Source organism: Cyanistes caeruleus, chromosome 30 (genome assembly GCF_971803275.1).
Source record: "Cyanistes caeruleus chromosome 30, bCyaCae1.hap1.1, whole genome shotgun sequence".
Classification (NCBI taxonomy): Eukaryota; Metazoa; Chordata; class Aves; order Passeriformes; family Paridae; genus Cyanistes; species Cyanistes caeruleus.
Genome location: NC_141730.1, coordinates 2,295,888 through 2,321,366, shown reverse-complemented (window position 1 = coordinate 2,321,366; position 25,479 = coordinate 2,295,888). Strand labels below are relative to the sequence as shown.

At 51.7% G+C, this 25,479-nt stretch overlaps 1 protein-coding gene across 3 annotated transcripts in view; it reads left to right on the top strand.

Annotated features, from left to right (window-relative positions):
• Positions 1 to 25,479, top strand: part of DCAF8 (DDB1 and CUL4 associated factor 8) — a 31,959-nt gene that overhangs the window by 3,485 nt on the left and 2,995 nt on the right. For all 3 annotated transcript variants that reach the window (XM_086866412.1, XM_086866414.1, XM_086866413.1), the window contains 11 exons: positions 2,013 to 2,082; positions 3,755 to 4,401; positions 6,538 to 6,678; positions 9,107 to 9,201; positions 14,422 to 14,532; positions 16,783 to 16,855; positions 17,157 to 17,214; positions 18,146 to 18,253; positions 21,081 to 21,211; positions 24,362 to 24,481; positions 24,558 to 24,674. In XM_086866412.1, coding sequence (XP_086722538.1) covers positions 2,034 to 2,082; positions 3,755 to 4,401; positions 6,538 to 6,678; positions 9,107 to 9,201; positions 14,422 to 14,532; positions 16,783 to 16,855; positions 17,157 to 17,214; positions 18,146 to 18,253; positions 21,081 to 21,211; positions 24,362 to 24,481; positions 24,558 to 24,674 — 1,650 coding nt within the window. In that variant the 5' untranslated portion in view covers positions 2,013 to 2,033. The remainder of the gene's footprint in view (positions 1 to 2,012; positions 2,083 to 3,754; positions 4,402 to 6,537; positions 6,679 to 9,106; positions 9,202 to 14,421; positions 14,533 to 16,782; positions 16,856 to 17,156; positions 17,215 to 18,145; positions 18,254 to 21,080; positions 21,212 to 24,361; positions 24,482 to 24,557; positions 24,675 to 25,479) is intronic.

The window sequence follows — 25,479 nt, the reverse complement described above, 5'->3', positions numbered from 1 at the left end:
CATTCCTGGTCTTTGGAAGCTCATTCCTGGTCTTTGGAATCTCATTCCTGGTCCTTGGAAGCTCATTCCTGGTCCTTGGAATCTCATTCCTGGTCCTTGGAAGCTCATTCCTGGTCCTTGGAATCTCATTCCTGGTCCTTGGAATCTCATTCCTGGTCCTTGGAAGCTCATTCCCAGCCTTTGGAAGCTCATTCCTGGTCCTTGGAAGCTCATTCCCGGTCTTTGGAATCTCATTCCCGGTCTTTGGAAGCTCATTCCCGGTCTTTGGAAGCTCATTCCCGGCCTTTGGAAGCTCATTCCCAGCCTTTGGAATCTCATTCCTGGTCCTTGGAAGCTCATTCCTGGTCCTTGGAAGCTCATTCCTGGTCCTTGGAAGCTCATTCCTGGTCTTTGGAAGCTCATTCCCAGCCTTTGGAATCTCATTCCTGGTCTTTGGAAGCTCATTCCTGGTCCTTGGAATCTCATTCCTGGTCCTTGGAAGCTCATTCCTGGTCCTTGGAAGCTCATTCCTGGTCCTTGGAAGCTCATTCCTGGTCCTTGGAATGTCATTCCTGGCCTTTGGAATCTCATTCCCAGCCTTTGGAATCTCATTCCTGGTCCTTGGAATCTCATTCCTGGTCTTTGGAAGCTCATTCCTGGTCCTTGGAAGCTCATTCCTGGTCTTTGGAAGCTCATTCCCAGCCTTTGGAAGCTCATTCCTGGTCCCTCACCTCAGAATAGAAGCCAAAAAAATCCTGGAAGTGGAAGCAAAAATTGTGGGATTTGAAGGGGGAGAAATAATTCCCGTGCTTGCCTTTGGAATTGTGCAGAGTTACACTTGGTATTCCATGGAATTCCAGAAGAATTCCAGGGCTCTCCTGCTTTTTCTGTGGAAATTTGGCCATTTCCTGTGGAAATGGGGTTTTTTTGGGAAGCTGGGGGACAGCAGGTTGCTGGTGCTGCTCTCCTGGGGAGATTCCAGAGGGAATTTTGTGTGGGAATGTGTTTAGGGATGGATCTTTGGGATCACAAATCCCTCAGGATCGGCTTTTCCCGGGATGCTGAGCCAGGGCTGGGTGTCCTGCAGCATTCCCAGGTGGTTTTTCCATGGGAATTTTGGGATTTTGTGTTTAGGGATGGATCTTTGGGATCACAAATCCCTCAGGATCGGATTTTCCCGGGATGCTGAGCCGGGGCCGGGTGTCCTGGAGCATTCCCAGGTGGTTTTTCCATGGAAAATGGGGATTTTGGGAACAAACTCCACTCTGTGGGGCTCTGTGGCAGGTGGAGAAATGGGAATTTTGTGTGGGAATGTTTAAAATTGGATCCCTGGGGGTTCCAAGTTCCTCGGGATCGGCTTTTCCCGGGATGCTGAGCCAGGGCCGGGTGTCCTGGAGCATTCCCAGGTGGTTTTTCCATGGAAAATGGGGATTTTGGGAGCGCCCGCGGTGCCGGGGTGGGTTGGGGACACGGGGACATCCCGTGGTGGCTGTGGCAGGGCCACTCCAGCCCCCTGTGCCACTGTCCCCTTTGTGCCCATGTCCCTGTGTCCCCCTATCCCCTTTGTCCCCATGTCCCTGTCCCCATGTCCTGGTGTCCCCATGTCCCCATGTCCCTGTCCCCATGTCCCTGTCCCCATGTCCCTGTCCCAATGTCCTGGTGTCCCCATGTCCCCATGTCCCTGTCCCCATGTCCCTGTCCCCATGTCCCAATGTCCTGGTGTCCCCATGTCCCTGTCCCCCTGTCCCCATGTCCCTGTCCCCATGTCCCCATGTCCCCATGTCCCTGTGTCCATGTCCCTGTCCCAATGTCCTGGTGTCCCCATGTCCCTGTCCCCATGTCCCTGTCCCAATGTCCTGGTGTCCCCATGTCCCCATGTCCCTGTCCCCATGTCCCTGTCCCAATGTCCTGGTGTCCCCATGTCCCCATGTCCCTGTCCCCATGTCCCTGTCCCCATGTCCCTGTCCCAATGTCCTGGTGTCCCCATGTCCCCATGTCCCTGTCCCCATGTCCCTGTCCCGGTGTCCCCGCAGGGATCCCCGTGGGAAGCGGCGATGTCAGACAAAGGCGGCAGCATGGACGGCAGGACGGACATCGTCAACGGTGAGGGGACAGCTGGGGACACCCAGAGGGACAGGAGAGGGGCCAGGGGGCCAGGGAGAGGGACAGGGGGACATTCAGGGGGACAGGGGGACACTCAGGGGAACACAGATGAGGACAGGGGGACACTCAGGGGGACACAGATGAGGACCAGGGGACACTCAGGGGACACAGATGAGGACAGGGGGACACTCAGGGGGACACAGATGAGGACCAGGGGACACTTGGAGACACAGATGAGGACCTGGGGACACTCAGGGGACACAGATGAGGACAGGGGGACACTCAGGGGGACACAGATGAGGACCAGGGGACACTCAGGGGACACAGATGAGGACAGGGGGACACTCAGGGGGACACAGATGAGGACAGGGGGACACTCAGGGGGACACAGATGAGGACAGGGGGACACTCAGGGGGACAGGGGACACTCAGGGGGGGACAGGGGGACACTCAGGGGGACACAGATGAGGACAGGGGGACACTCAGGGGACACAGATGAGGACAGGGGGACACTCAGGGGTCAGCCAGGGGGACAGGGGAGAGCGAGGCACTTGGGGACAGCCGGGGGTGACACTCAGGGGACAGCATGGGGGACAAGGAGACACTCAGGGGGACAGGGGACAGCCAAGGGACAGGGAGAGAGGCAAGGGACAAACAGGGACAGTGACAGGGTGGCAGGGTCATAGCAAGCACGATGAGAGGGGACAGTGAGGGTGACAGGGTGGCAGGGAGTGGGACAGCAGTTGGGACAGGATGGCAGCAAGGGTGGCAGTGAGGGTGGCAGCAGAGGTGACAGCGAGGGTGCCAGGATGGCAGCAGTGGAGGTGACAAAGTGACGGTGCTGGTGACAGCGATGGTGCCAGCCAGTGCCACCACTCTGTCCCTGTGGTGGTGGCAGTGTCACCAGTCCCTGTCCCCAGGCAGCCTGTGGAGCTGTCCCCACGGCACTGTGACACTGGTGACACTGTGATGTCCCTGTCCCCAGGCAGCCTGTGGAGCTGTCCCTGTGGCAGTGTGACACTGGTGACACCACAATGTCCCTGTCCCCAGGCAGCCTGTGGAGCTGTCCCCGTGGCAGTGTGATACTGGTGACACTGCGATGTCCCTGTCCCCAGGCAGCCTGTGGAGCTGTCCCCAGGCAGCCTGTGGAGCTGTCCCCGTGGCAGTGTGACACTGGTGACACCACAATGTCCCTGTCCCCAGGCAGCCTGTGGAGCTGTCCCTGTGGCAGTGTGACACTGGTGACACTGTGATGTCCCTGTCCCCAGGCAGCCTGTGGAGCTGTCCCCGTGGCAGTGTGACACTGGTGACACCGCAATGTCCCTGTCCCCAGGCAGCCTGTGGAGCTGTCCCTGTGGCAGTGTGACACTGGTGACACTGTGATGTCCCTGTCCCCAGGCAGCCTGTGGAGCTGTCCCCGTGGCAGTGTGACACTGGTGACACTGCAATGTCCCTGTCCCCAGGCAGCCTGTGGAGCTGTCCCCAGGCAGCCTGTGAAGCTGTCCCCACGGCACTGTGACACTGGTGACACTGTGATGTCCCTGTCCCCAGGCAGCCTGTGGAGCTGTCCCTGTGGCAGTGTGACACCACAATGTCCCTGTCCCCAGGCAGCCTGTGGAGCTGTCCCCACAGCACTGTGGCACTGGTGACACTGTGATGTCCCTGTCCCCAGGCAGCCTGTCCAGCAGCCCCGAGGACATGTCTGCCGAGGAGGGCCGCGAGACGTCCTCGGGGATCGAGGTGGAGGCGTCCGACCTGAGCCTGAGCCTGACGGGCGACGACGCCGGGGCCGCGCGCAGCCGCGCCAGCGACAGCGACAGCTCCGGCGACAAGGACAGCGACAGCCTGGACGACACCGGCCACTACTCCATCCCCGAGGAGCCGCGGCAGGACGAGGACGAAGACGAGGATGAGGACGAGGAGGAGGAACCGCGGGCCCGGCGCAGGGGGCCCCGCAAGCGGCCGCCTCGCGAGCGCGACTCGTCGGACGAGGAGCAGGCGCTGGAGGACTGGGTGGCCTCGGAGACGTGGGCGCTGCCTCGGCCGCGTTGGAGAGCGATCCCGGCGCTGCGGCAGCGCCAGTTGGGCGGCTGCTCCCGTTTCGTGGCTCAGGCCTGCGGGGCCCGGCTGTTCGTGCAGAAATTCCGGCTGCAGCACGGCCTGGAAGGGCACACGGGCTGCGTGAACACGCTGCATTTCAACCAGCGCGGAACCCGCCTGGCCAGCGGCAGCGACGACCTCAAGGTGCTGGTGTGGGACTGGCTGAGGCGCCGGCCCGTGCTGCAGTTCGACAGCGGGCACAAGAGCAACGTCTTCCAGGTGAGGGGAAAAAGCGGGAATGGGGCGGGAATGGCGGGTTGGAATCGCAAAGGGGCGGCCTTGCCTTGTGGGTGATCGGAGAAATGGGAGTTGTGAGGGAAAAATGGGAGTTCTGAGGGGAAAATGGGAGTTGTGAGGGGAAAAATGGGAGTTCTGACAGGAAAGTGGGACTGCTGAGCAGGAAAATGGGAGTTCTGAGAGGAAAATGGGAGTTCTGAGGGGAAAAATGGGAGTTCTGAGGGGAAAAAATGGGAGTTCTGAGGGAAAAATGGGAGTTCTGAGGGGAAAAATGGGAGTTCTGACGGGAAAGTGGGAATGCTGAGCAGGAAAATGGGAGTTCTGAGGGGAAAATGGGAGTTCTGAGGGGAAAAAATGGGAGTTCTGAGGGAAAAATGGGAGTTCTGAGCGGGAAATGGGTATCCTGAGGGAAAAAAATGAGACTTCTGAGGGGAAAAATGGGAGTTCTGACAGGAAAGTGGGAATGCTGAGCGGGAAAATGGGAGTTCTGCGAGGAAAATGGGAGTTCTGAGGGGAAAAAATGGGAGTTCTGAGCGGGAAATGGGAATCCTGAGGGAAAAAATGAGAGTTTTGAGGGGGAAACGGGAATGCTGAGGGGGAAACAGGAATGCTGAGGGGAAAAATGGGAGTTCTGAGGGAAAAATGGGAGTTCTGAGGGGAAAAAATGGGAGTTCTGACGGGAAAGTGGGAATGCTGAGCGGGAAAATGGGAGTTCTGAGGAGAAAAATGGGAGTTCTGAGGGGAAAAAATGGGAGTTCTGAGCGGGAAATGGGAATCCTGAGGGAAAAAATGGGAGTTTTGAGGGGGAAACGGGAATGCTGAGGGGGAAACAGGAATGCTGAGCAGGAAAATGGGAGTTCTGAGGGGAAAATGGGAGTTCTGAGGGGAAAAATGGGAGTTCTGAGGGAAAAATGGGAGTTCTGAGGAGAAAAAATGAGAGTTCTGATGGGGAAATGGGAATCCTGAGGAGAAAATGGGAGTTCTGATGGGGAAATGGGAATCCTGAGGGGGAAAATGTGAGTTCTGAGGAGAAAAAATGGGAGTTCTGAGGGGGAAGTGGGAATGCTGAGGGGAAAATGGGAGTTCCGAGAGGAAAAATGGGAGTTCTGAGCGGGAAATGGGAATCCTGAGGGAAAAAATGGGAGTTCTGAGGGGAAAAAATGGGAGTTCTTAGCGGGAAATGGGAATCCTGAGGGAAAAAATGGGAGTTCTGAGGGAAAAATGGGAGTTCTGAGGGGAAAAAATGGGAGTTCTGAGGGGGAAGTGGGAATGCTGAGGGGAAAATGGGAGTTCCGAGAGGAAAAATGGGAGTTCTGAGGGGGGAGTGGGAATGCTGAGGGGGAAATGGGAGTTCTGAGGGGGAAATGGGAATTCTGAGGGGGGAGTGGGAATGCTGAGGGATAAAATGGGAATTCTGAGGGGAGAATGGGAATTCTGAGGGATAAAGTGGGAACCCTGAGGGGAAAAATGGGAGTGCTGAGGGTGAAATGGGAATTCTGGAGGAATAATGGGGATTCCATCAACCTATGGCACGATTAGCCTACCTCGTGAGGGACCGGAAAAATGGGAATTCTCAGGGGAAAAATGGGAATTCTGAGGGGGAAATCAGGACTTCTGAGCTCGGAATGATTCCCAAGGGAATCAGGATGATTCCCAGGACAGCTGGGCTGATTCCTGGGAGAGCTTGGGACAGTTCCCAGGATGATTCCCAGCAGAGTTTGGGATAATTCCGAGCACTGTTCTTGGGATAATTGCTGGGAAGATTCCTGAGGGAGCTGGGAGGATTCCTGGAAGAATTTGGGATGATTCCTGGAAGAATTTGGGATGATTCCCAGGGGAGATTTTGGGAGGATTCCTGGAAGAATTTGGGATGATTCCCAGGGAAGAGTTTGGGAGGATTCCTGGAAGAATTTGGGATGATTCCCAGGGGAGATTTTGGGATGATTCCCAAGAAAACTGGGACGATTCCCAGAACAATTCCAGCACTCCCCCCATCCCTTTCCCCTCCCCACCCTGTTCCTCCTCCACCTCTTTTGCAATGACCCTTTTTCCCCTTCTCCCCCATACCACCTCCCAATCCCTTTTTCTCACCTTTTCCCTTTTTTCCATGTTTTCCAGGCCAAATTCCTTCCCAACAGCGGCGACTCCACGCTGGCCATGTGTGCCCGGGATGGGCAGGTGCGCGTGGCCGAGCTCTCGGCCACTCAGTGCTGCCGCAGCACCAAGCGCGTGGCCCAGCACAAGGGAGCCTCCCACAAGGTCAGCTGGGATCTGGGAATGCCAAATCCCGGGATTTGGGGGGCCTGGGAATGGGGGAATGGTGTGGGAGCAGCGGGATTGGGGATGTCACCACTGAGGTGGCGGAGATGTCGCGGCACCAAGCGCGTGGCCCAGCATGAGGGAGCTTCCCACAAGGTGAGCTGGGATTTGTGAGTGGCAAATCCCGGGAATGGCAAATCCCAGGAATGGCAAATCCCGGGATTTGGGGTGCCTGGGAATGGGGGAATGGTGTGGGAGCCAGAGGGATTGGGGATGTCACCACAGAGGTGGCAGAGCTGTCACGGCACCGACCTCAGCACGAGGGAACTTCCCACAAGATGAGCATGGATCCTGGGAATGCCAAATCCTGGGAATGGCAAATCCCAGGAATGGCAAATCCAGGGATTTGGGGTGCCTGGGAATGGGGGAACACAGTGGGAATGGTGATTGGGGATGTCACCACAGAGGTGGCAGAGCTGTCACGGCACCAAGCTCAGCACGAGGGAGCTTCCCACAAGATGAGCATGGATCCTGGGAATGGCAAATCCTGGGAATGCTAAATCCCAGGAATGCCAAATCCTGGGATTTGGGGTGCCTGGGAATGGGGGAATGGTGTGGGAGCCAGAGGGATTGGGGATGTCACCACAGAGGTGGCAGAGCTGTCGTGGCACCGAGCTCAGCACAAAGGAGCTTCCCACAAGATGAGCATGGATCCTGGGAATGGCAAATCCTGGGAATGGCAAATCCCAGGAATGGCAAATCCCGGGATTTGGGGTGCCTGGGAATGGGGGAATGGTGTGGGAGCCAGAGGGATTGGGGATGTCACCACAGATTTGGCAGAGCTGTCGTGGCACCGAGCTCAGCACAAAGGAGCTTCCCACAAGATGAGCGTGGATCCTGGGAATGGCAAATCCTGGGAATGCCAAATCCCAGGAATGCCAAATCCCAGGATTTGGGGTGCCTGGGAATGGGGGAGCAGTGGTGTGGGAAGAGGGGGAGGACTGAGGATGTCACCACTCGGGTGACAGTTGTCACAGCACCAAGCCCAGCACAAGGAAGCCTCCCACAAGGTGAGCTGGGATTTGGGAATGGCAAATGAAATGAAAGCCCCACAGGCTCCATCTCTTGCCCAGGGACCATGGCAGGACCAGGCAGGTCCAGGAAGGGGAGAAGCCCCACAGGCTCCATCCCTTGCCCAGGGACCACGGCAGGACCAGGCAGGTCCAGCCCAGCCCAGCCCAGCCTGGCCCAGGAAGGGGAAAATCCCTGCAGGCTCCATCTCCTGCCCAGGAACCATGGCAGGACCAGCCCAGCTCAGCCCAGCCTGGGAAGGGGAAACTCCCTGCAGGCTCCATCTCCTTCCTGGGGACTGTGGCAGGACCAGCCCAGCCCAGCCCAGCCCAGGAAGGGGAAAATCCCTGCAGGCTCCATCTCCTGCCCAGGAACTGTGGCAGGACCAGCCCAGCCTGGCCCAGCCTGGGAAGGGGAGAAGCCCCACAGGCTCCATCCCTTGCCCAGGGACTGTGGCAGGACCAGGCAGGTCCAGGAAGGGGAGAAGCCCCACAGGCTCCATCCCTTGCCCAGGGACCATGGCAGGACCAGCCCAGCCTGGGAAGGGGAAAATCCCTGCAGGCTCCATCCCTTGCCCAAGGACCACGGCAGGACCAGCCCAGCCCACCCCATCACTCCTGAAATGAGAACCATCTAAATCTCTCTCACCTTCCACAACCAAAAACCAGAGACAAATTCCCAAGTTTAGCTCTGAAGGTGTTGTTCACAGGTTGATCTCACTTTCCAATGAGCAAAACTGCTGTCAGTTCTCAGAAATGAACAGTTTTTGGAGAAAAAACCCCCATCAGCTTCCAGCAGCCTAAACTTCCTGGGGTGTTTGTTGCTTAAATGCCAATCCATCGCACCTTTGGTGTCACTGTGATGTCACCTGTGACATCCCAGTGATGTTACCAGAGGTGAGAGTGGGTGGGTTCTACTCAGTTCCATTAAAATCCAAGGGTTTTTTTTTTCCGGGAGAAAGAATTTTCCGATTCTTTGGGAGCAGAAGGAAAGAATCCCCAAATTTTCCAAGCCTTGGATGTGGCCGTTGTCACCTGTGATGTCACCGCACAGCTCGGGGAGGCGCGGGTTTGGCCACTCAACTCCATAAAAATCCAGGAATTTGGGGATTTTCCCACTTTTTGGGTGCAGTTCGAACCCTTGGCTGTGCTGTTGTCTCCATGACGTCACCCCCAAATGACGTCACCCCAAATGACGTCACTCCAAATGACGTCACCCATATTACATCACCACCGTTCAAGGGCGGGAAACCCCCAAACTTGTTGTTTTTCCAGATGGATTTTCCTGCTTTTTTGGGGATTTTTAGGAGCTATTCCTGGGGTGTTTTTCCCACTTTTTTTTCTCCCCCCAATCCCAGCTGGCGCTGGAGCCGGACTCTCCCTGCACGTTCCTGTCTGCAGGAGAGGACGCCGTGGTCTTCACCATCGACCTGCGGCAGGACCGGCCCGCCTCGTGAGTGACCCGAAAAACGGGAATTCTGAGGGGAAAATGGAGAATTCCGGGCGTAAAACGGGAATTCTGAGGGGAAAACGGAGAATTCCGGGTGGGAAATGGGATTTCTGAGGGGAAAACGGGAAATTCCGGGCGTAAAACGGGAATTCTGAGGGGAAAATGGAGAATTCCGAGTGGGAAACGGGATTTCTGAGGGGAGAACGGAAAATTCTGGGTGGGAAATGGGAATTCTGAGGGGAAAACAGAGAATTCCAGGTGGGAAATGCAGAGTCCTGTGTGTAAAACAGGAATTCTGAGGGGAAAATGGAAAATTCTGGGTGGGAAATGCGGAATTCTGGGTGTAAAACAGGAATTTTGGGGGGAAAATGGAGAATTCCGGGTGGGAAATGGGATTTCTGAGGGGAAAACGGGAAATTCCGGGCGTAAAACGGGAATTCTGAGGGGAAAACGGAAAATTCTGGGTGGGAAACGGGATTTCTGAGGGGAAAACGGAAAATTCTGGGTGGGAAATGGGAATTCTGAGGGGAAAACAGAGAATTCCGGGTGGGAAATGCAGAATTCTGGGTGTAAAACAGGAATTCTGGGGGGAAAACTGAGAATTCTGGGTGGGAAATGGGAATTCTGAGGGGAAAATGGAAAATTCTGGGTGGGAAATGCGGAGTTCCAGGCATAAAACGGGAATTCTGAGGGGAAAATGGAAAATTCCGGGTGGGAAATGCGGAGTTCTGGGTGTAAAACAGGAATTCTGAGTGGAAAATGGAAAATTCTGCATGGGAAATGGGAATTCTGAGGGGAAAATGGAAAATTCCGGGTGGGAAATGGGAATTCTGAGTGGAAAATGGAAAATTCTGCGTGGGAAATGGGAATTCTGAGGGGAAACCTGAAAATTCTGTGTGGGAAATGGGGAGTTCTGGGCGTAAAATGGGAATTCTGAGGGGAAAATGGAAAATTCTGGGTGGGAAATGCGGAGTAACGGGTGTAAAATGGGAATTCTGTGGGGAAAATGGAAAATTCTGGGTGGGAAATGTGGAGTTCCAGGCATAAAATGGGAATTCTGAGGGGAAAATGGAAAATTCTGGGTGGGAAATGCAGAATTCTGGGTGTAAAACAGGAATTCTGGGGGGAAAGCTGAGAATTCTGGGTGGGAAATGGGAATTCTGAGGGGAAAATGTAAAATTCTGGGTGGGAAATGGGAATTCTGAGGGGAAAATGGAAAATTCCGGGTGGGAAATGCGGAATTCTGGGTGTAAAACAGGAATTCTGGGGGGAAAACTGAAAATTCTGTGTGGGAAATGGGAATTCTGAGGGGAAAATGTAAAATTTTGTGTGGGAAATGCAGAGTTCCAGGCATGAAATGGGAATTCTGAGGGGAAAACTGAAAGTTCCAGGTGGGAAATGGGAATTCTGAGGGGAAAATGGAAAATTCTGGGTGGGAAATGGGAATTCTGAGGGGAAAATGGAAAATTCCGGGTGGGAAATGGGAATTCTGAGGGGAAAATGGAAAATTCCGGGTGGGAAATGGGAATTCTGAGGGGAAAATGGAAAATTCCGGGTGGGAAATGGGAATTCTGAGGGGAAAATGGAAAATTCTGGGTGGGAAACGGGGAGTTCTGGGTGTAAAATGGGAATTCTGTGGGGAAAAAAATGGGATTTGGGGTGGGAAATGGGGATTCCATCAATCTGAAGCAGGACTTGCCCTGCCTTGTGAAAAATCGGGGGAAAAATGGGAATTCTGTGGGGAAAATTCCAGGGTTTCTCCTGTCAAATCCCAGTTTTTGTCAAAAAAACTGTTATTTCTCAAAAAATTTTTGGTTTTTTCCCTAAAATTTCCATAATTCCCTAAAAAAATCCCTGGATTTCCCCTTGAATTCCAATTCCTCACCCAATAAATCCCTGTTTTCTCGAGCTAATTCCCTGGATTCCGGGGGGTGATTTGGGGGTGTGAAAATGAGAATTCTCAGGGAAAAATGGGAATTCTGGGGGTGGAGAATGGGGATTTAGGGGGGAAAAACAGGGATTGGGTGGGAAAAGGGGATTTTTGGGGGAAAAATGTGGATTTTAGAGGTGAGACAGGCGTGGGTTTGGGAATAACAAGTGGGAAGTGGGGAAAAAATGGGAATTTGGAGGGGAAGCATTTGGGATTTGGGGAATAAGAGATGAGTTTTGGGAAAAAAAATCGGTTTTTTTGGGAAATCAGGGAATTTGGGGGAAATGAGGTTATTTTTGTGGGGGAAATGGCTCGGGTTTTTTGGAAAATGGAGATTTTTTTTGCAGGAAATTTTGATATGTTTTGAGGGAAAATGAATTTTTTGGGGGGAAAAGAAGCAATTTTTTTTGAAAATAGGTTTTTTTGGGAGGTAAAACTGATTTTTTTTTATTTTTAACCGGAGTAATTTTGAGATAAAACATTTTTTGGCTGAGAAGTAGATTTTTTTTAGGGGGACAAACCACTGCTTTTTGAGGAAAAAAACATTATTTATTGAGGAAAACCAGGAGATTTTGGGCAAAACTTGATTATTTTTAGGGAAAAAAATCGGATTTTTTGTGGGAAAAGCAGGGATTTTTGGGGGAAGAAGAGTTTTTCTATCTCCCTGTACTTTTCCAAGCCTCCAGGCTGTCATTCTGGAGGTTGATCCAGCCCAAATCCCGGGGTTTCATAACCAGGACGAGCCCTTTAATCCCTGATCCCGCCGGAATCCGTGGCTGGAGCCAATCCCAACCCCCTCCCTGGGCTGGATCCCTTTGGAATTCTCACCCAAACCCGGTTTTTCCATCCTGGAATGCTCCAAATTCCCACAAATCCAAGCTGTTTTCATGGAAAATGGGGATTTTTGGGGGGAAAACGGGGATTTTTGGGGGGAAAATGGGGATTTGGGGGGAAAAATTAGGATTTTGGGGGGAAAAAATTAGGATTTTGGGGGGAAAATGGGATTTTGGGGGGGAAAATGGGGATTTTGGGGGAAAAATTGGGATTTTGGAGGGAATAATTGGGATTTGGGATTTTGGGGGGAAAAATTGGGATTTTGGGGGGGGAAATTGGGATTTGGGGGGAAAAATTGGGATTTTGGGGGAAAAATTGGGATTTTGGTGGAAAAAATTGGGATTTTGGGGGGGGAAATGGGGATTTTGGGGGGGAAATTGGGATTTGGGGGGAAAAAATGGGATTTTGGGGGGGGGAAATTGGGATTTTGGGGGGGGAAATGGGGATTTTGGGGGGAAAATGGGGATTTGGGGGGAAAAATTAGGATTTTGGGGGGAAAATTGGGATTTTGGGGGGGAAAATGGGAATTTTGGGGGGAAAATTGGGATTTTGGGGGGGAAAAATGGGGAATTTGGGGGGGAAAAATGGGGATTTGGGGGGAATAATGGGGATTTTGGGGGAAAAATTGGGATTTTGGAGGGAATAATTGGGATTTTGGGGGGGGAAATTGGGATTTGGGGGGAAAAATTGGGATTTTGGAGTGAATAATTGGGATTTGGGGGAAAAATTGGGATTTTGGGGGGGAAAAATTGGGATTTTGGGGGAAAAATGGGATTTTGGGGGGGAAAAATGGGGATTTTGGGGGAAAAATTGGGATTTTGGTGGAAAAAATTGGGGATTTGGGGGGAAAAATTGGGATTTGGGGGGAAAAATTGGGATTTTAGTGGGGAAAATGGGGATTTTGGGGGGGGAAATGGGGATTTTGGTGGAAAAAATTGGGGATTTGGGGGGAAAAATTGGGATTTTGGGGGAAAAATTGGGATTTTGGGGGAAAAATTGGGATTTTGGGGGAAAAATGGGATTTTGGGGGGGGAAATTGGGATTTTGGGGGGGAAATTGGGATTTGGGGGGAAAAATTGGGATTTTGGGGGGAAAAATTGGGATTTTGGGGGGGGAAATGGGGATTTTGGGGGGGGGAAATGGGGATTTTGGGGAAAAATTGGGGATTTGGGGGGAAATAATTGGGATTTGGGGGGAAAAATTGGGGATTTGGGGGGAAAAATGGGGATTTTGGGGGAAAAATTGGGGATTTGGGGGGAAATAATTGGGATTTTGGAGGGAATAATTGGGATTTGGGGGGAAAAATTGGGGATTTGGTGGGAAAAATTGGGATTTGGGGGAAAAAATGGGGATTTTGGAGGGAATAATTGGGATTTTGGGGGAAAAACTGGGATTTTGGGGGGAAAAATGGGGATTTGGGGGGAAAAATTTGCATTTGGGGGGAAATAATTGGGATTTTGGAGGGAATAATTGGGATTTGGGGGGAAAAATTGGGGATTTGGTGGGAAAAATTGGGATTTTGGTGGAAAAAATTGGGATTTGGGGGGAAAAATTGGGATTTTGGGGGAAAAATGGGGATTTTGGTGGAAAAAATTGGGATTTGGGGGGAAAAAATTGGGATTTTGGAGGGAATAATTGGGATTTGGGGGGAAAAATGGGATTTTGGGGGAAAAACTGGGATTTTGGGGGGAAAAATGGGGATTTGGGGGGAAAAATTTGCATTTGGGGGGAAATAATTGGGATTTTGGAGGGAATAATTGGGATTTGGGGGGAAAAATTGGGGATTTGGTGGGAAAAATTGGGATTTGGGGGGAAAAAATTGGGATTTTGGAGGGAATAATTGGGATTTGGAGGGAAAAATTGGGGATTTGGGGGATAAAATTGGATTTTGGGGGAAAAATTGGAATTTTGGGGGTATAATGGGGGTTTTGAAGGGAATACTGAGGAATGGTGGACAGGAAAATAAGGATTCTATCAGGAAAATGTGGATTTTTATTGGAAAAATGGGAATTTTTTGGGGGTGGAAACAGGTGGGATTTGGGGAATAACAGGTGGAGTTTGGGGAAAAATCAGAGTTTTTTTGGGAAATCACATTTTCCCTTGGGAATTCCCAAGCCCCTTCCCTGTCCTTTGGAATTCTCACCCTGGCAGAACCAACCCCGAACATTTCTCTCATGGAATGAACTTTTTTTGTTTCATGAAATGAAAATTTTTTGGGGAAAAAACCTTTTCCCCCAAAATTTTCCCTTTGGGAATTCTCCCAGTGGGGATTTTCCCCTTGGATTTTTCCTTGGAAAACTCCCCTGGGAATAATTCCAGGGTAAAATATTCCAGGATGGGACCATCCCCCACCCTCACTGCCCCAATCCCTGCCGATTTTTGGGGATTTGCTCCCCTCGGGAATTCCCGTTCCCAAGTTTGGGCTGGGATTTGGGGCTGATCCCAGGGATTTTTCCCAGGAAATTGGTGGTGACGAAGGAGAAGGAGAAGAAGGTTGGGCTCTACACCATCTTCGTCAACCCCGCCAACACCTCCCAGTTCGCCGTGGGCGGCCGCGACCAGTTCGTGAGGTGGGGCCAAACTGGGAGCACTGGGAGAGCCCAGAGCCAGGGATTCCCCATCCCAAATCCTGGGATTTCCCATCCCAGAGCCTGGGATTCCCCATCCTAAATCCTGGGATTTCCCATCCCAGAGCCAGGGATTCCCCATCCTAAATCCAGGGATTCCCCATCCCAGAGCCTGGGATTCCCCATCCATCCCAAATCCAGGGATTTCCCAGCCCAGAGCCTGGGATTCCCCATCCCAAATCCAGGGATTCCACATCCTAAATCCATCCCAGATCCAGGGATTTCCCATCCCAGAGCCTGGGATTCCCCATCCCAGATCCATCCCAGATCCAGGGATTCCCCATCCCAGAGCCAGGGATTCCCCATCCCAAATCCAGGGATTCCCCATCCATCCCAAATCCTGGGATTCCCCATCCCAAATCCTGGGATTTCCCATCCCAGAGCCTGGGATTTCCCATCCTAAATCCTGGGATTTCCCATCCCAGAGCCAGGGATTCCCCATCCTAAATCCATCCCAACTCCAGGCATTCCCCATTCCAGAGCCTGGGATTCCCCATCCTAAATCCTGGGATTCCCCATCCCAAATCCATCCCAGATCCAGGGATTTCCCATCCCAAATCCAGGGATTCCCCATCCTAAATCCTGGGATTCCCCATCCTAAATCCATCCCAGATCCAGGGATTCCCCATCCCAGAGCCAGGGATTCCCCATCCTAAATCCATCCCAGATCCAGGGATTCCCCATCCCAGAGCCAGGGATTCCCCATCCCAGATCCAGGGATTCCCCATCCCAGAGCCTGGGATTTCCCAGCCCAGAGCCTGGGACTCCCCATCCCAGAGCCTGGGATTCCCCATCCCAAATCCATCCCAGATCCAGGGATTCCCCATCCATCCCAATTCCAGGGATTTCCCATCCTAAATCCATCCCAGATCCAGGGATTCCCCATCCATCCCAATTCCAGGGATTTCCCATCCTAAATCCATCCCAGATCCAGGGATTCCCCATCCCCGAGCCTGGGATTCCCCATCCTAAATCCATCCCAGATCCAGGGATTCCCCATCCCAGATCCAGGGATTCCCCATCCCAGAGCCTGAGATTCCACATCCTAAATCCATCCCAGATCCAGGGATTTCCCATCCCAGATCCAGGGATTCCCCATCCCAGAGCCTGGGATTTCCCTTCCCAAATCCTGGGATTTCCCATCCCAAATCCAGGGATTCCCCATCCATCCCAATTCCAAGGATTCCCCATCCCAGATCCAGGGATTCCCCATCCCAGATCCAGGGATTCCCCATCCCAATTCCAGGGATTCCCCATCCCAAATCCAGGGATTTCCCTTCCCAAATCCAGGAATTCCCAAATCCGCCTCTTTCCCTTTCCAAATCCCCAATTTTGCCTTCCCAAATCCAGGGATTGGGACCAGTTCATCCAGTGAGGCCCAACTGGGAGCACTGGGAGCCCCCAGATCCGGGTGTATCCCGGCACTGAATCCCAGGAAATTTTGGACATGGAATTTCAGCCATGGGAATGTCATTCCCTGCCCCAAATCTGGGAATATCCCAAAATAGAATGGAATTCCCATCACAGGAACCAAAATTCCCACCCCAAATCCAGCAGGGAATTCCAGGGAATTTTAAGATGGAATTTCAGGTGTGGGAACATCATTCCTGCCCCAAATCCAGCTGTTATCCTGGCACAAAAATCCAGGGAATTTTAAGATGGAATTTCAGGTGTGGGAACATCATTCCTGCCCCAAATCCAGCTGTTATCCCTGCACAAAAATCCAGGGAATTTTAAGATGGAATTCTGGCTGTGGGAACATCATTCCTGCCCCAAATCCAGCTGTTATCCTGGCACAAAAATCCAGGGAATTTTAAGATGGAATTTCAGGTGTGGGAACATCATTCCTGTCCCAAATCCAGCTGTTATCCTGGCACAAAAATCCAGGGAATTTTAAGATGGAATTTCAGGTGTGGGAACATCATTCCTGCCCCAAATCCAGCTGTTATCGTGGCACAAAAATCCAGGGAATTTTAAGATGGAATTTCAGGTGTGGGAACATCATTCCTGCCCCAAATCCCTTGGGAATTTTAAGATGGAATTTTGGGCACAGGAACATCATTTCTTCCCTAAATCTGGGTCTATCCAGGTACAAAATCCCAGAGAATTTTAAGATGGAATTTTTTTGGGGGGATAAAAAGGATCCAATCCTATTTTTGGGGTTTTTTTTTTTTTCCCCTCTAATTTTTGCAGGATTTATGATCAGAGGAAAATCGATGAGAACGAGAACAACGGAGTCCTGAAGAAGTTCTGCCCCCACCACCTGGTACTGGGGATACTGGGAGAGGGCACTGGGAGCACTGGGAGCACTGGGAGAGGGCACTGGGAGCACTGGGATCACCCCTGGGATTTCCTGGGATTCTCCTGCTCCTTTTCCTGGAAAACTCTTCAGGAAGAAGCAGAAAAAACTCCCAGAAATCTCTTTTTTTTTATTTGTTTGGGGTTTTTTTGGGGTTTTTTTCCTCCTCAATCCCAATTTTTTGCCTTCTTGAGTCCTTTCCTGGGTGTTTAACACTCAGAATTCCCAGGAAAAGGGGTTGGATGTGAGATTTTTCCCATTTTTCCAGGTGAACAGCGAGTCCAAAGCCAACATCACCTGTCTGGTCTACAGCCACGACGGCTCAGGTGAGTCCAGCTGGGAATCCAGGGGGTCCCACTCCCTCAGACCCCTTCATTTCCCACCAAAAAAAACCCAGTTTTTCCCCAAAAAATATCCATTTTCCCAAAAAAACACCCATTTATCCTCAAAAAACACCTCTTCCCCCCAAAAAAACCTGACATCCTCCTCCAGAATTCCATGTTTTCCAAAATAAAAGTTATTTTCCCCCTCAAAAAAACCCTCTTGAGCTCCAGACCCTCCTGTTTTACCCCATTCCTGCTGTTTTTTTCCAATTTTCCCCATTTTTTCCCATTTTCCCCATTTTCCTGCTGTTTTTTTTCCATTTTCCTGCCTTTTTTCCTCAATTCTCCCATTTTTTATTTCATTTTTCTGTTTTTTCCTAATATTTTTCCTATTCTCCTGCTGTTTTCTCCAATTATCTTCCATTTTTTATTATTTTCCCTGCTTTCCCCATTTTTTCTTTTCCCATTTTCCTGCAATTTTCCCCATTTTCCTGCAATTTTTCCCCATTTTCCTGCAATTTTCCTCCATTTTTCTGCAATTTTCCCCATTTTCCTGCTGTTTTTCCCCATTTTCCTGCTGTTTTTCCCCATTTTCCTGCAATTTTCCCCATTTTCCTGCAATTTTCCCCATTTTCCTGCAATTTTCCCCATTTTTCTGCAATTTTCCCCCATTTTTCTGCAATTTTCCTGCTGTTTTCCCCATTTTCCTGCTGTTTTTCCCCATTTTCCTGAAATTTCCCCCATTTTCCTGCTCTTTTTCCCCATTTTCCTGCAATTTCCCCCATTTTCCTGCTGTTTTTCCCAATTTCCCGCCGTTTTACCCCATTTCCCCCCGTTTTTTTCCCTTTCCCCACTCTTTTTCCCCAAAACCCCCCCAATTTTTCTTCCTTCCCTGTTTTTTTTCCCGATTTCCCCATCTTTGTCCCCGTTCCAGAGCTGCTGGCCTCCTACAACGACGAGGACATTTACCTGTTCGACTCGGCGCACAGCGACGGCGCGCAGTACAGCCGGCGCTACAAGGGGCACCGCAACAACGCCACAGGTGGGGAAACGCCCCAAAAACACCCCAAAAACACCCAAAAACACCCCAGAAACACCCAGAAACACCCCAAAATACCCCAAAACCAGCCCAAATTACCCCCAAATCCGACCCCAAACCAGCGCAGTACAGCCGGCGCTACAAGGGGCACCGCAACAATGCCACAGGTGGGGAAACGCCCCTAAAACACCCCAAAAACACCCCAAAAACACCCCAGAAACACCCAGAAACACCCCAGAAACACCCAAAAATACCCCAGAAACACCCAAAAATACCCCAAAATCCGACCCCAAACCAGCGCAGTACAGCCGGCGCTACAAGGGGCACCGCAACAACGCCACAGGTGGGGAAACGCCCCGAAAACACCCCAAAAACACCCAGAAACACCTTAAAAACACCCAGAAACACCCCAGAAACACCCCAAAATACCCCAAAACCAGCCCAAAATACCCCAAAACACCCCAGAAACACCCCAAAACACCCCAAAACCAGCCCAAAATACCCCAAAACCAGCCCAAAACACCCCAAAACACCCCAAAACCAGCCCAAAATACCCCAAAACCACCCCAAAATACCCCAAATTACCCCCAAATCCGACCCCAAACCAGCGCAGTACAGCCGGCGCTACAAGGGGCACCGCAACAACGCCACAGGTGGGGAAACGCCCCAAAAACACCCCAAAAACACCCCCAAAAACCCCAAAACCAACCCAAAATACCCCAAAAACACACCAAAACCCCCCAAAACACCCCAAAACCACCCAGAAACACCCCAAAACACCCCAAAATACCCCAAAATACCCCAAAATCCAGCCCAAATTACCCCAAAATCCGACCCCAAACCAGCGCAGTACAGCCGGCGCTACAAGGGGCACCGCAACAACGCCACAGGTGGGGAAACGCCCCAAAACACCCCAAAAACACCCAAAACCAGCCCAAAATACCCCAAAAACACCCCAAAACACCCCAAAATACCCCAGAAACACCCCAAAACACCCCAGAAACACCCAAAAATACCCCAAAATCCGACCCCAAACCAGCGCAGTACAGCCGGCGCTACAAGGGGCACCGCAACAACGCCACAGGTGGGGAAACACCCCAAAAACACCCCCAAAACACCCAAAACACCCCAGAAACACCCCAAAATACCCCAAAACCAGCCCAAAATACCCCAAAACACCCCAGAAACACCCAAAAAACATCTCAAAATACTCCAAAACCAGCCCAAATTACCCCAAAACAACCCAAAACACCCCAAATTACCCCAAAACACACTAAAAACAGCCCAAAACACCCCAGAAACACCCCAAAATACCCCAAAACCAGCCCAAATTACCCCAAAATCCGACCCCAAACCAGCGCAGTACAGCCGGCGCTACAAGGGGCACCGCAACAACGCCACAGGTGGGGAAACGCCCCAAAAACACCCCAAAAACACCCCAAAACACCCCAAAATACCCCAAAAACACCCCAAAACACCCCAGAAACACCCCAAAACACCCCAAATTACCACGAAAACACCCCAAAAACACCCAAAAAACCCCAAAATCTTTTTTCCCATTTTCCCCTGTTTTTTTCCCTGTTTTTTTCCCCATTTTCCCCCCATTTTTCCATTTTTTCCCCATTTTCCCCCATTTCCCCCCATTTTCCCCCCATTTCCCCCATTTTTTCCCCATTTCCCCCCATTTTTCCCCATTTCTCCCCATTTTCCCCCATTTTTTCCCCATTTCCCCCCATTTTTCCCCCATTTCTCCCCATTTCCCCCCATTTTTCCCCCATTTCCCCCCATTTTCCCCCATTTTTCCCCATTTTTTCCCCATTTTCCCCCATTTTTCCCCATTTTTTCCCCATTTCCCCCCATTTTTCCCCCATTTTTTCCCCATTTCCCCCCGTTTTTCCCCATTTCCCCCCATTTTTTCCCCATTTCCCCCCGTTTTTCCCCATTTCCCCCCATTTTTTCCCCATTTCCCCCCATTTTCCCCCCATTTTTCCCCATTTTCCCCATTTTCCCCATTTTTCCCCCATTTTCCCCATTTTTTCCCCATTTCCCCCCCATTTCCCCCATTTCCCCCCATTTTTCCCCATTTTCCCCATTTTCCCCCCATTTTCCCCATTTTTCCCCATTTTTCCCCCATTTTCCCCCATTTCCCCCCATTTTTTTCCCCATTTCCCCCCATTTTTCCCCATTTCCCCCCATTTCCCCCCCATTTTCCCCCATTTTTCTCCCATTTTTTCCCATTTCCCCCCATTTTTTCCCCATTTTTCCCATTTTCCCCCCATTTCCCCCCATTTTTCCCCATTTTCCCCCATTTCCCCCCATTTCCACCCATTTTTTCCCCATTTCCCCCCATTTCTCCCCATTTTCCCCCATTTTCCCCCATTTTTTCCCCGTTTTTCCCCATTTTTCCCCATTTCCCCCCATTTTTCCCCATTTCCCCCCGTTTTTCCCCCATTTCCCCCCATTTTTCCCCCATTTCCCCCATTTTTCCCCATTTCCCCCCATTTTTCCCCCATTTCCCCCCATTTTCCCCCCGTTTTTCCCCATTTTTCCCCCATTTCCCCATTTTTCCCCCCATTTTCCCCCCATTTTTCCCCATTTTCCCCCATTTTTTCCCCATTTCTCCCCATTTCCCCCCATTTCCCCCCATTTTTTCCCCATTTTCCCCTGTTTTTTCCCCATTTCCCCCCATTTTCCCCTGTTTTCCCCCCATTTTTCCCCATTTCCCCCCATTTTCCCCCATTTTTCCCCATTTCCCCCATTTTCCCCTGTTTTTCCCCCCATTTTTCCCCCATTTTTCCCCATTTTTCCCCATTCCCCCCATTTTTTCCAGTCAAAGGTGTGAATTTCTACGGCCCCAAGAGCGAGTTCGTGGTGAGCGGCAGCGACTGCGGCCACATTTTCCTCTGGGAAAAATCCTCCTGCCAGATCGTGCAGTTCATGGAAGGCGACAAAGGCGGAGTGGTGAGCCCCAAAATCCCCCAAAATCCCCAAAATTCCCCAAAATTCCCAAGAATTTTCCCTGCATTCACCCCCTTTTCCCCAAAAAGCAGCGTTGTTTTCCCCTTGCTGTTTCCCGGGGTGTTTTGGGATCCCAAATTTGGCCGATCCCGAGGATTTTTCCAGCTGTTTCCTGCTCTGGGCTGCAGGAAAGGGAGGTGTCAGTGCTGGGAATGTTCCCATCCCCAATTTCCTCTGCTGGGAATTGGTGGTTCCCACGATTTGGGATGGCCAGGAAGGACCCCTGCCCTTTTTCCCTCTTTTCCCCCCTTTCTTCCCCCTCTTTTTATTCCCCTTTTCCTCCTTTTTTCCTTCTTTCCCCGTTTTTACCCTGGTGAGCTGCCTGGAGGTGCAAATCCCCCAGTCCCAATCCCATTCCTATTCCCAATCCCATTCCCAACCCCACAATTCCCATTTTTCCCCCCAATTCCCATCATTTTTCCCATTATTTTTCCCAGGTGAACTGCCTGGAGCTGCACCCTCACCTTCCCCATTCCCATTCCCATTCCCAATCCCATTCCCAACCCCCCAATTCCCATTTTCCCCCCGACAATTCCCATTTTTCCCATTATTTCCCAGGTGAACTGCCTGGAGCCTCACCCTCACCTTCCCCATTCCCAATCCCATTCCCAATCCCATTTTTCCCCCCCAATTCCCATCATTTTTCCCATTATTTCCCCAGGTGAACTGCCTGGAGCTGTACCCTCACCTTCCCCATTCCCAATCCCATTCCCAATCCCATTCCCATTCCCAATCCCAACCCCACAATTCCCATTCCCTACCCCATTCCCAATCCCATTCCCAACCCCCCAATTCCCATCATTTTTCCCCCTTTCCCAGGTGAACTGCCTGGAGCCGCACCCTCACCTTCCCCATTCCCAATCCCATTCCCAATCCCACAATTCCCAATCCCATTCCCATTCCCCATTCCCAGTCCCAATCCCATTCCCCATTCCCAATCCCATTCCCAACCCCATTCCCAACCCCTTTCCCAACCCCCCAATTCCCATTTTTCCCATTATTTCCCAGGTGAACTGCCTGGAGCCACACCCTCACCTTCCCCATTCCCAATCCCATTCCCAACCCCTTTCCCCATTCCCAATCCCATTCCCAAACCCACAATTCCCATTTCCCCCCCAATTCCCATTCCCAATCCCATTCCCAACCCCCCAATTCCCATTTTCCCCCCCCCAATTCCCATTTTTCCCATTATTTCCCCAGGTGAACTGCCTGGAGCTGCACCCTCACCTTCCCCATTCCCATTCCCAACCCTCCCATTCCCAATCCCATTCCCATTCCCATTCCCCAATCCCATTCCCAATCCCATTCCCAGCCCCCCAATTCCCATCATTTTTCCCATTATTTCCCCAGGTGAACTGCCTGGAGCCACACCCTCACCTTCCCCATTCCCAATCCCATTCCCAACCCCACAATTCCCATCATTTTTCCCATTTTTCCCCCTTTTCCAGGTGAGCTGCCTGGAGCTGCACCCTCACCTTCCCCATTCCCATCCCCATTCCCAATCCCATTCCCAATCCCATTCCCAATCCCATTCCCAATCCCAATCCCACAATTCCCATTCCCAATCCCATTCCTATTCCCAACCCCCCAATTCCCATTCCCATTCCCAACCCCACAATTCCCAACCCCATTCCCAACCCCACAATTCCCATTCCCATTCCGAATCCCATTCCCAATCCCATTCCCAACCCCATTCCCAACCCCCCAATTCCCATTTTTCCCCCCCAATTCCCATCATTTTTCCCATTTTTCCCCCTTTTCCAGGTGAACTGCCTGGAGCTGCACCCTCACCTTCCCCATTCCCAATCCCATTCCCAATCCCATTCCCAACCCCACAATTCCCATTCCCAATCCCATTCCCATTCCCAATTCCCCATTCCCATTCCCAGTCCCATTCCCAACTCCCCAATTCCCATTTTTCCCCCCCAATTTCCATCATTTTTCCCATTTTTCCCCCTTTCCCAGATGAACTGCCTGGAGCCACACCCTCACCTTCCCCATTCCCAACCCCATTCCCAACCCCCCAATTCCCATTCCCAATCCCATTCCAAACCCCACAATTCCCAATCCCATTCCCATTCCCATTCCCATTCCCAATCCCATTCCCAATCCCATTCCCAACCCCCCAATTCCCATCATTTTTCCCATTCTCCCCCTTTTCCAGGTGAACTGCCTGGAGCTGCACCCTCACCTTCCCCATTCCCAACCCCATTCCCAACCCCACAATTCCCATTTTTCCCCCCCAATTCCCATTATTTTTCCCCCTTTCCCAGGTGAACTGCCTGGAGCCGCACCCTCACCTTCCCCATTCCCAATCCCATTCCCAACCCCACAATTCCCAATCCCATTCCCATTCCCCATTCCCAGTCCCAATCCCATTCCCCATTCCCAACCCCATTCCCAACCCCTTTCCCAACCCCCCAATTCCCATTTTTCCCCCCAATTCCCATTTTTCCCATTATTTCCCAGGTGAACTGCCTGGAGCCACACCCTCACCTTCCCCATTCCCAACCCCTTTCCCCATTCCCAATCCCATTCCCCATTCCCCATTCCCAATCCCATTCCCAAACCCACAATTCCCATTTTTCCCCCCAATTCCCATTTTTCCCCCCAATTCCCATCATTTTTCCCGTTATTTTTCCCAGGTGAACTGCCTGGAGCCGCACCCTCACCTTCCCCATTCCCAATCCCATTCCCAATCCCATTCCCAATCCCAATCCCAATCCCATTCCCATTCCCCATTCCCATTCCCAATCCCATTCCCCATTCCCCATTCCCAACCCCCAATTCCCATTTTTCCCCCTTCCCCAGGTGAACTGCCTGGAGCCGCACCCTCACCTTCCCCATTCCCAATCCCATTCCCAACCCCACAATTCCCATCATTTTTCCCATTTTTCCCATTATTTTTCCCCCTTTCCCAGGTGAACTGCCTGGAGCCGCACCCTCACCTTCCCCATTCCCAATCCCATTCCCAACCCCACAATTCCCAATCCCATTCCCATTCCCCATTCCCATTCCCAACCCCACAATTCCCATTCCCATTCCCATTCCCAATCCCCCAATTCCCATCATTTTTCCCGTTATTTTCCCCAGGTGAACTGCCTGGAGCCGCACCCTCACCTGCCGGTGCTGGCCACCAGCGGGCTGGACCACGACGTCAAGATCTGGGCTCCCACGGCCGAGGCTCCCACCGAGCTGCGGGGCCTCAAGGAGGTGCGTGGGGCTCTCCCAGCCCTTCTCCCCCCTTTTCCCGACTTTTCCCTGGAGCGTGGCCCCGTTCCCGCCGCAGGTGATCAAGAAGAACAAGGTGGAGCGGGACGAGGACAGCCTGCACCACACGGACATGTTCGACAGCCACATGCTCTGGTTCCTCATGCACCACCTGCGCCAGCGCCGCCACCACCGGGTATCTCCCGCCCCTTTCCCGCTTTTTCCCGCTTTTTCCCGCTTTTTTCCTGCTTTTTCCCGCTTTTTTCCCCATTTTTTCCCGCTTTTTCCCACTTTTTTCCTGCTTTTTTCCCTCTTTTTCCCCGCTTTTTTCCCGCTTTTTCCCCGCTTTTTTCCCCCGCTTTTTCCCTCTTTTTCCCGCTTTTTCCCGCTTTTTCCCTCTTTTTCACGCTTTTTCCCTCTTTTTTCCTGCTTTTTCCTGCATTTTCCTGCATTTTCCCACTTTTTTCCCCATTTTTTCCCGCTTTTTCCCCCATTATTTTCCTGCTTTTTTCCCTATTTTTCCCACTTTTTTCACGCTTTTTCCCACTTTTTCCCGCTTTTTTCCCCGTTTTTTCCCGCTTTTTCCCACTTTTTTCCCTCTTTTTCCCTCTTTTTTCCCGCTCTTTTCCCACTTTTTCCCGCTCTTTTCCCCTTTTTTTCCCGCTTTTTCCCACTTTTTCCCGCTTTTTCCCACTTTTTCCCACTTTTTTCCCCGTTTTTTCCTGCTTTTTTCCTGCTTTTTCCCCCTTTTTCCCGCTTTTTTCCCCAATTCCCCCATTTTTCCCCAATTCTCCCATTCCTGACCCAATTCCTCCCATTTCCCCCAATCCCCCCATTTCCCAATCCCCCCCATTTCCCAATCCCCCCATTTCCCCCAATCCCCCCCATTCCCCCAATCCCATTTCCCAATTCCCCCCCATTCCCCCATTCCCCCAATCCCCCCATTCCCCCAATCCCCCCATTTCCCCCCAATCCCCCCATTTTCCCCCAATCCCCCCCTT